Source organism: Pleuronectes platessa, chromosome 10, assembly GCF_947347685.1.
Source record: "Pleuronectes platessa chromosome 10, fPlePla1.1, whole genome shotgun sequence".
NCBI classification, from domain to species: domain Eukaryota; kingdom Metazoa; phylum Chordata; class Actinopteri; order Pleuronectiformes; family Pleuronectidae; genus Pleuronectes; species Pleuronectes platessa.
In genome coordinates this window covers 11,380,792-11,390,443 of record NC_070635.1, presented here as the reverse complement: position 1 = coordinate 11,390,443, position 9,652 = coordinate 11,380,792, and the positions used below count along the sequence as shown (strand labels likewise).

At 45.8% G+C, this 9,652-nt stretch overlaps 2 protein-coding genes across 2 annotated transcripts; both read right to left on the bottom strand.

The window, feature by feature from the left end:
- Window positions 1–212: 212 nt before the first annotated feature.
- Window positions 213–2,004, bottom strand: s100t (S100 calcium binding protein T). The gene is made up of 3 exons (XM_053432509.1): window positions 1,905–2,004; window positions 854–1,016; window positions 213–757 (listed from the first exon to the last, which is right to left on the bottom strand). The coding sequence occupies exons 2-3, from the start codon at window positions 1,013–1,015 to the stop codon at window positions 593–595; spliced, it is 327 nt and encodes a 108-aa protein (XP_053288484.1). The 5' UTR covers window position 1,016; window positions 1,905–2,004; the 3' UTR covers window positions 213–592.
- Window positions 2,005–3,516: 1,512 nt separating this feature from the next.
- Window positions 3,517–8,867, bottom strand: si:ch211-105c13.3 (uncharacterized protein LOC325758 homolog). The gene is made up of 3 exons (XM_053432508.1): window positions 8,706–8,867; window positions 4,129–4,250; window positions 3,517–4,007 (listed from the first exon to the last, which is right to left on the bottom strand). The coding sequence occupies exons 2-3, from the start codon at window positions 4,246–4,248 to the stop codon at window positions 3,852–3,854; spliced, it is 276 nt and encodes a 91-aa protein (XP_053288483.1). The 5' UTR covers window positions 4,249–4,250; window positions 8,706–8,867; the 3' UTR covers window positions 3,517–3,851.
- Window positions 8,868–9,652: the final 785 nt, after the last annotated feature.

Below are 9,652 nucleotides of genomic sequence, written 5' to 3'. Positions count from 1 at the left end.
TGATTTGTTTTAAAGCAAAGAGGACAGCAATATGTTAATGTAAACCTCATTGGTATTATAACATTGATATATTGCCAGTGATTGACCCAAAATCTATTTTCCATCCACAGTTGGAATAACCCTGACACAACTGCGAGATTCGCACGAGGGCCACTTGCTGCCACCTGGTGCCCGTCATGTGTCACTGCTGTAATAAAGTTCAACCCACATGGTATCGTTAGAGAAAAGGTCACGTTTATTCTTTCCAGGGGGGAATTCCTTAAGTTTGAATGTGTTACAAAATACAGAGATGTGTTCGCATATTCAACAATGACCGGTGCTGAAACAAACGTAAACTCTCCAGGTTTTCACATTGCAAAAGATACAGCTTTTAATGGATTGATGGGTAATAGCAGACAAATACACAAACACCCACTGTTTGTGTGTGCGTGTGGTTGTGTGTGTCTTAGTGTGTGTGTGCGTGCGTGCATGTGTATTTGTGGCATGTGACGCCCATGACGCCCACGACAGGATGTTCCCTCTCTCCTGTCCAAACTGTTTCTTCCCTGGACCTTGCAGGTTAGCGGAGTGGGCGTCTTCGTGCCGAGGGCGTTCACTTCTTCTTCTCTTGCTTGTCGTTGAAGTCCAGGAAGAAGTCGTTGCATGCTACGGTGAGGGCTCCGACCAGAATGATGAACTCGGTGAAGTCGACCTCCCCGTCGTTGTTGGAATCCAGGTCTCCCATAACCTTATCCACTGCCTCCTTATCCTGTGCATTCTGCAGGGGCGAGGGTATAAAATACAAATCAGGCCTTATCTATGAAACCTGTGTGTGCATTTTGTGTTCTTACGCTTGCACTTGCACGCTCCTTACCCCCAGGTAGTTGCCGAGCTCTGCAGTAAGCATCTCTCTGAGCTCAGTCCTGCTCAGCGTATATTTGTCCCCCTCGTTTCCAGAGTACTTATGGAAGGTCTGGATCATGAGCTGCATGGCGTTCTCCAGGCTGGAGGCGTTCTCTGAGTTGGGCAAAGACATTCTGGAGAGGCAGAGGAGAGAAAGAAGGGATGAGGAGACTGTGTGAGCGCTCCACGCTGCATGCACAATCTGCCCTCTCAAGCATGGAGGACAAGTCTGCTGCGAACCAATGCAGATTTAATGCTTTTTGGCATAAACAAATGCATGCACGCACAATGTTTCTCTCTTAGAAACTCGAGCCAGAAGGAGTGACAGATAGATAAGGCATGAGGAAAAACAAGCAGCCGCAAACAGATGGTGTCTGAGCATATCTATCGAGTGACAGATGAGGTATTTGGCAGAGTCAGAGCTCCCTGCACAGCCCCGGAGTCAAGTTTGCTCTAACATTTCTGCTCATCGGGAGTGTTTCCTCCCTGCCAGTGGTCCTGATAAGATTGTGCCACAGATAAACAGATCCCCGATCTGTTTTGCTGCTTTGTCCCAGAGAAGAGGACCTCTGGGAGTCAGAGGCCGGACATGTGAGCCAGCTGATAAGAGTGAAACTCTAAGCTGGTAAGGCAGTTGAACCAGTGGAGGAGATGTAACCAGTACACACAGGAGCAACCTGATCCGGCTTTTACTTTAGCTCCACCGGATGGAAGGAAACCTGCACCGGAGACAGGTCCCTTACTCTCCTGCACCTACATCACCTCTGAGCTGTGACCTAACCGTCAGTCACTTCTTACCTCAGTCTACCCTCATGCACCCCATGTAAAAGAAAAACTACAAGAAAGAGATTTTTTTAACACGGTTATTTAATGTTCCTGAAGTTCGAGTCTTTGTCGTCAATATGCACAAGGACCTCCAAGCTAAACATCTTGCACAAGTGCCCCTGTTAAAACTCTATGTTTATGCGTTGACAAACATTCTGCGTGGAAATCTGTTCTCTGCATCCTTCGGAGTTTCTTACCTGACAGGAGGAGGACGAGTGCTGGCCAGCGGGTCAGGTGCAGTGAGAGAAGGTGGAAGGCGATGATGAGGAGCATGAGGGGGACCACGTCTTAAATACACCCCTCACTCCACCCATCCCACGTCTCCCTTCCTCCCGTCTCCCTCCTTCCACCTGACACTCCTCTGCTCCTTCCCACCCCCCCCCCCCCCCCATCCCCCCTCCTCCTTCTCCTTCTCCATTTACTCATCAGACACCTCAGAGCGGACGAAGGTAAGACCCACCTGCCGCCCCCCCCCCCCATCGAACACGTTAAGAGCCATATTGACACGCATGGCACTAATGCAGAAAGACATTGGGTTAATTGATGTGGCCTTAATTTGACCACAATGCACACCACAAACCAGCTCTTCTTATACTCAAATGATCCCTTGCGTGGAAGGTACATCTCCCAGCAGCTACTGGGTGTAAAGAACCAGTTCAGGCAGAAAGAATTAGTCTCTAACTTCTTACTTTGTTGATTTAATCTCCCTGAAGCCAGCAGCACACTGAGCTGTAGTGCAGTGGCAATGACATATATGTCTTGCTTTGCAGCTTGCTGTTGTGATAGCAGATTATCCTGCTATGCTGTTGTGCAACCGCTTTTATTACCTCATGTCAAACAGAGGGACAGCTCGAAGGGAGTGCCTAAATAAATACTGATCCGAGACAAAGATGAACACACATTGACAGCTCTCCCCATGTGTCAGATTTTAATCAGCAGAGAGGGGAGGTGAGCGCCGGGGTGAGATGTTTACAGGAGGAGGGGCGAGTCATGCCTGATACAGTATCCGAAGGAGTAGTGTTGCGGCGTTGAATGGATCCATCACACCTGGCAAGCCATGCAGAAAAATCCTAATACAAAGACTAACACACAAAGGCAGCCATGTTCATTCAAGGTGACACACGCACACGGGCGCACTTTCTCAAATACCTCAAAACATGCAACATGCGCGCACAACACACACGCAACTTCTGAACACAAACGCATTTGGACAAGCTAACAATTCATGTCATTTATCCGTCAGACTTAAAGCGATATAATGGATTCAGTGAAAAGAAAATGAATGTCAGGAAAAACACATAATCATGTTCACTTGATTGAATGATCTCTGATTGTAATTATAAAGCAAACATGATCGAATCTAATGTAGAAGCCCAGTTGCTGCCATAGACTGTATAAGAGCATCCTCTTGTTGCTGCAGTGTATTGTGTCTGTGAGACTGGGGGAGCACAGTGTTGTGTGCACGCTTGAATGCACCATATGTCTATATGTATAGTGTTGCAGAGTGGAAGATGGCACACAATGGGAAGCGTATACTGTCGGGATCCGGTTGCGTTAGCTGGCGCATCTAAAAGCTGCTGAGTTTGACTGTCACGGCTAAATTTAGCAAGTGTTGCCGGCAGCTACGGAAGGAGCAGGTATCATCGGGTATCATTGGTGCCTGTGGGTCATTGTTAAGCCATGTCAGGAAAACCACTGCATGAGTACAGCGTTTGTGTTTGGTTTCCCTGGAGCATTACAAAGGAGGACAACAGAGAACAGGAATAGGTTGCTCATTGATGAAATGCTAATGAAAACGTACACACAGCATGGTTTTAATATAAAGCTTTTATTTTTGGAAAAATGGTCGGTATCCTTTGTGTAAATGGCATGACAAATACACGCCCAGCTCAGAGTCCTTCAATGTGTCCTTGACACAGGAGACCATGATGTGACTGAAGAGATAGACTTGGGCAGACATTCAAGGTCAGAGCGTTACACAACTGCTAGATTTAGGTGGGTCGAGATGATAATGGACGGTGAACAGGTACACTGGATGGTTGCTGGAACATTCAAATGGAGAAAAGATACTTAAAAGGTGCAGAAAAGAGAGAGCAAAGGCGGATCATTTGCAAATCCATCAAACGCAGCGGCTTCACAAGCGTCTACGATGCCTCCGAGGGGGATCCTGTCTTATTCTGACTGATGCTGTTGGCCAGGTAGCCAATCAGCGTGAGGTATTCCTGGAAGCTGACCTTCCCGTCGTTGTTTGCGTCCAGGCCCCGCTGCATCTCCTTAATGGCAGAGCTGCTGTCTGTGTCCTGAGCAAGACACACAAAAACAGACACACACGGACAGGAATTATTGCATAGGAAAATACTTTCTTGGATAATTTCCTTCAAAAAGTGTGCAAGAAAAAAAAATAACGACGTAGGTCCTTACCTGCATGGTGTTGGAGAGCTGTGAACTCACCATCTTCTGGAAGGATTTGGTGTCCATGTTTTCCTTACCCTTGGAAGCACTGATGAAAGTGGTCACCAACGTCTTAATTGCAGACTCCATATCTACAGAGAGTGAGAGGCAAGGACAAAAAGGTGGAGAGGAGAATTGAGATATGTTCGTATCTCAGACACTCAGGCATCAGGCCTCCTAATTACAATCCTTCTTTTTAACAGCAGCAGTCCTGATGAGGTTTATTCACATCGGGCTCCGGGTGGACAAACTGCTTGTTTCAGTTATTTGGTGCATCATCTGTTTGCACTGCAGAACCGAGAGATGTGCATAATTACTTTGGAATGCTGGCAGCTGAATGATCGAGATTAGGAATTATTCACAATTCATAATATGCAATCATTATATTATGTAAAGTAGTTAAACTGAGTGCTAGTAAGATTAACACATTCATGTATGGATTCATATTGACAGGAAATTGAATGATTACATTTTAAGAATATTGTTATAATAACAGTTAATAAAGCAATTAAAAAGTAAAAGAATTTGAGTTATTATTTAACCCCCAAATGGTGAGAAACGTTGATAGAACATGTCGTTCTTTGTTGTTAGTGAGACCACATGATGAAAGTGTTTTTGAACGGGATCTGTTTGGATCTGTCCTCTGAACACAAACATGTCAGAAAGGTGAGACACACAGGTGATGTCAGGGCAGAGGAAGAGGGGCAGAGGGGGGAGGGGCCTGGAGGCTCTCCGAGGTAAAGAGAGCAAGAGCGAGGGAGCACTGGGAGGATGAAGAGGAGGGGAGTCTCTGAGGTAAGCACAATGGGAGCTGTGATCTCTGACGGTGGACATCTAATCCCCAGAAGCCAGCGGGAGGCCGCAGGCTCAAGTTGCTGCCTGCTGTCCGTCTGCTGCCACACACTTCCGCTCACACTGTGTGAACACACTACACACTGGGCTGTGTGTGAGCTGAAGAACGTGACGTGGGCCCCTTCAGCTGAGATCTGTTGGGCTTAACTAGTCTGAGCACAAATATCCAACGCTGCTGTGACTGAGGGAAGCTGTGAGCCTGAACCAATGTCCTCGTCTGAACTGACTTGAGGCAGAATGAAGTTTTGATTCACGTCACTCACTGCTGGACACGCTGGATGCACAGGAACAACATCTATGCTTTCATTGGGTGTCAAATGGCCACATCCCGATTCCATGCACCTTATCAGTTTGTCACACACACCGGAGAAGTGACTAAACGTCGGTATACGTACTGTTGATTAACATTGATCGACCTACACAGGGAAAGTTTTGACCTGTCACAGACAAAATGTGTAAATAATGAAACTGATAATGGCTGGATTCCATTTAGCTGTTTCTGTTTCAATGTCCTGCTGACAAACATGCCGGGCACTGCTAATGTTAGACCATGACTAATATCTGCTGAGGAATATATAATGTACTGAGTCATAAAGCGATGCACAAATGCGTTCTCCATGTCACGTTGAATTGACTGTGACATTCTTCTGCAACAAATTAAAACTAATTGCTGTCGAAAATAAAAAAAAACAGATCTGGGAACAGATCATAGAACCCAGCACAGCCAATTTGTGGTGTTTCATTGGCAGCGACTAACGCTGTGGATACTTGAGTTGAGTTGATAAGTATCAATGTGGGGCGAGACCTTACTGCCGGATTTCCAGTGTGTATTGGAAACTACCACAAGGCATCCACAGGACGGCTAATGATGATGGTGATCGGGGCCTGAACTGCAGAAGCTGGTAAATCTTCCATCTGACACAGATGTCCCGCTTCGATGCTCACACTATGCAACACACATATACGTACAAACAGACAGACAGAAACACACACTAACACACACGCAGATATCTAAAAAGGCCAACACAAATTAGGACTTCTGTTGCATTAACCTAATTACTGGGTGAGTGAGAGCAGGCACCCAAACCCTGGATTCGGTTTCATGTCTCCCTGCCATGCCAGCACGCACGCACGACACACACACAGACACACACACACAGACACACACAGACTCACACACTTTCCTACATTGAAGTGAGCATCTGTCATCAGCATGCTGTTCATCACTATTTAATAGGTTACTGTAATTGCCCCAGCACCTTCCAAACACCCCCGACAAGACAAACAGCAGCAGAGGAGCAGGCAGACCAGTGTGTGTGTGTGTGTGTGTGTGTGTGTGAGTGTCTGTACAGGCCTTACATCAAAATGTCTGACAGGCCTGCACCATCCATAAGAGTCTCTTGTGTATTGAGATAACATGAAACCAAGATGCATTTAGTCAGAACTGGAGGCCTCAGATCTTCCACATGGGGCAGAATGAAGCATGTAGTTGTGTTTGCGTGATAAGAGCAGGAGGCGGCCTCACAGCACTCAGATAGAGTGGTGATCGTAATGACTGAAGTGTGGTGAGAGCTTGTGTTCAGCCTGCTACATTGTGTTTATTTGAACATTTGCATGTGTGGCATTTTTGTAAGTTTTGCACCAGACACAGGCTCACTTTGTGGCTTCCTGTCTTTTTGCCTCGAGACGTATTCAAAATAAATAGAACTCATGGTCACAAGATAACCAAGAAGAGCCATACTTTTAACCATTTCTTTTCAACCTTCATTTTTAAAAGCTACACAGCCAGGGCCTGGATTTTATTATGATCCTGACTGGAAACTGCTGCTCTAACTGGTTTGGAATTTGGTTATTCAAACATTTCGTGGTAATTTGGTGAAAAAGTTGAGCAATATCAAATTAAGGGAAATTGCTTAAGGATTCGGTTTCTATCGGCTCCAGCTCCTCCCACAACCCTGGCAGGATAAACAGTGGCTGATCGAGGTTGCATGCATGGATGGATTCTGGTTCTTTCAAGAAGATTTGAATTCATACTGTCATTGATCTTTCAATATACTATATACAAGTACCTCCACCAAGTTTTTTTGTGTTTGTTTTTTAGTTCGTCAGCAGGATTCCACAAAAAGAGGAGAGAGGCTTGACCCAAATGACCCATGAGACTTTTGTGAGGAATGATTGATGGATTTTAATGGGGGGGAAATCCGGCATGTTTAAGCAATGGTTAACTTGCACACGAGTGTGTGCAAGTTGGTGCAAATCCAAATGAAAAAACAGATGTAGTTCATTTTGATGTGGTTTCATAAGGAGACTGTTGGACCTTGGGGGGAGTTATTTAATATTATTATAAGTTTTATCAGTGGGTGTTACTTTCTCTTGCTTGTTACATACATTTCAAATCCAAATAGGATTTATCTGGTTAAACAGTTAAATTAATATTAATGAATATGAGATATATTGTCTGTCATTGGTGTTTTAATTGTGAGCCAGAGATTCTGCATTCTGCTTGAAATTAACCAAATCCTGTTTGCACACCACCCAGACATATTCAATTAAGTCATGGATATTATAAATGATAAATGGTCTGTATTAATAAAGCACTTTTTTCTAGGAGCAGTTCCATCACCACTGATGAGTCGAAGAATTTAATAAAGTCACACAGAACTGAACTACAGCCAGGTTCATACTTTTCTTGAATTCCCCTGGAAACTTTTTTATCTGCAGCGCATTTCTGAGTTTGATTTTGTGGTAACTTTTTGCAGAAGTTCAAATTGATACTGTTTTCTTCATTTGCACTTTTTTCCATTTGCAGTGCGTTGAGCTCTTTCGGGCCACCGGACAATCCAGTTGTTCAGAGTCTTGCCCAAGAACACGTGCAGATGACTGGGATCGTACAAACCAGTTTACCAGTATGTCAGATGAGGTCACCTCCCACAGAGCTAGTGCCAGACAACGTTGGAGCAGGTAGTGACACCTCACTCTTAACGACCACCGACCACCACGGGTCCTCATGCGGACGAGGATCGATCCCTGATCAGATCCACTCGTGCTATTTGCATCAGGTGGGACTGACTCACTTCCGTCCTGTTACCTGTCTGTGCCCAGGTGGCTGCTTGCCCTGCGCGTCACGAGCCACTCCTGTCTCATTTCAACGTGAATCACTCGCACTGATAATCCTAAATAAGACCGCGATGACTAAGCCACAGCAGCCCGCCGCATGGTGACTGATTCCCGGGGTGGTAACGGCCTGGCACGGCCCGGCCCGGCCTCGGCGGTGCGCCCAGGCCCGTGACCAGAGCCAGTCCGCGCCGTGCGCAAAACCAGAAACGTCAGGGGGAGGTGGGGGGGTTTGTCCGCGTCCTACATTTACATTTAGCCCCAACTAATCCTGACAATTTGTAGAGGGCCAGAGGCAGGAGTGACACACAACAAATAAATAAGTCAACGTTACTCGAGCCTCCGGTTTCTCTGGACGTGTACAGGGATTGGCGTTAGATTACCAAGAGGAACCCGATCCCTGTGTCCACCAAGCTGGGCAGTGACAATAGAGAGAGACGCTCCCTGCTGATACAACATTGATGCCACGGTGGAGGAAAGGAGCTAAACATGTCACTTTGAAGCAATTTGGACTCAGTATGAGAACATGACATCACAGAAAGAGAGGGATGAGGAGAAAATGGAAAATAAAGCAGACTCACCGTTATGTCAGGGAACAAAAGACGAGTGAGTGTGTGTGTGCTCCTTCTCTCTCAGTGATCCTCCTCTTCAGTCCTGGGCTGGATTAAGCAGCAACACATATCTTTTCCGTGATTTAACTTCTCACTCCAACCAGCTCTCTCTCTCCCTCTCTCTCTCTCTCTCTCTCCTTTTTTTTCATTGTCATAGGGCGTGTGCCTGAGAGAGAAGGAATGTGGAAAGAGGAGCAGCTTGAGCAACAACAGCGCTTTTCAGCAAAAAAATTTCCTCCCAAAGCTCCACGATTCAAACACCGTGTGGTTTTAATCTTTACAGGGTTTTTTATACGAGCACATTCATGAAATTGACTTCACACACACTTTCAACATGTCTGAGTGTGAGCGTTCTGCGCTTTCCCAAAAGACAGATGTATTCAAAAACCACACCCTGAAACTTCACTCACTTGTGCAAAAGACAGGGAAAACATTGTTCACCAGAAAGGAATCCGTAGTGATCAAAGTCTCAAATGAAGACACGGGAGGCAGGAGGAATTTTGTTTTTGCTTTTTTGCATTTAATTTTAGATTTGATTTCCCAGCCTTAAATCCAGCTGTGCCAACACCCCAACTGGGTTTGTGTCCTGGAGAGAGATGACAAACACAGAGACATGTTCCAGCCGAGAACACATAATGCTTATACACACATTGTCAGCTCTCACAAAATGCAATTCCCACTCCACAACACCCTCGCAGACCTGTAAGCACAAGCAGCTGGGAATGTATGAGTGTGTGTGTGTGTGTGTGTGTTTGATAGCCAACAGCCTGGACTAGTTTTCAAACTGCTGAAACCGTTTAATAGTATTCAGGGGCAGAGTGAGTGCCAGTTTGGCAGCAGCCGCTGAGGGAACAGGGTGAAAAAGAAAAAGCAGCCCACTGATAAAAGCACAGCGTTGTGGAGCTGAAAACGATTTT

Coding starts and splice junctions, on each gene's coding strand:
- si:ch211-105c13.3 (XM_053432508.1), bottom strand. CDS start 4,248: ATGGAGTCTGCAATTAAGACGTTGGTGACCACTTTCATCAGTGCTTCC. Junction 4,008..4,128: donor AGCTCTCCAACACCATGCAG/GTAAGGACCTAC, acceptor TGTCTTGCTCAG/GACACAGACAGCAGCTCTGC.
- s100t (XM_053432509.1), bottom strand. CDS start 1,015: ATGTCTTTGCCCAACTCAGAGAACGCCTCCAGCCTGGAGAACGCCATG. Junction 758..853: donor AGCTCGGCAACTACCTGGGG/GTAAGGAGCGTG, acceptor TCGCCCCTGCAG/AATGCACAGGATAAGGAGGC.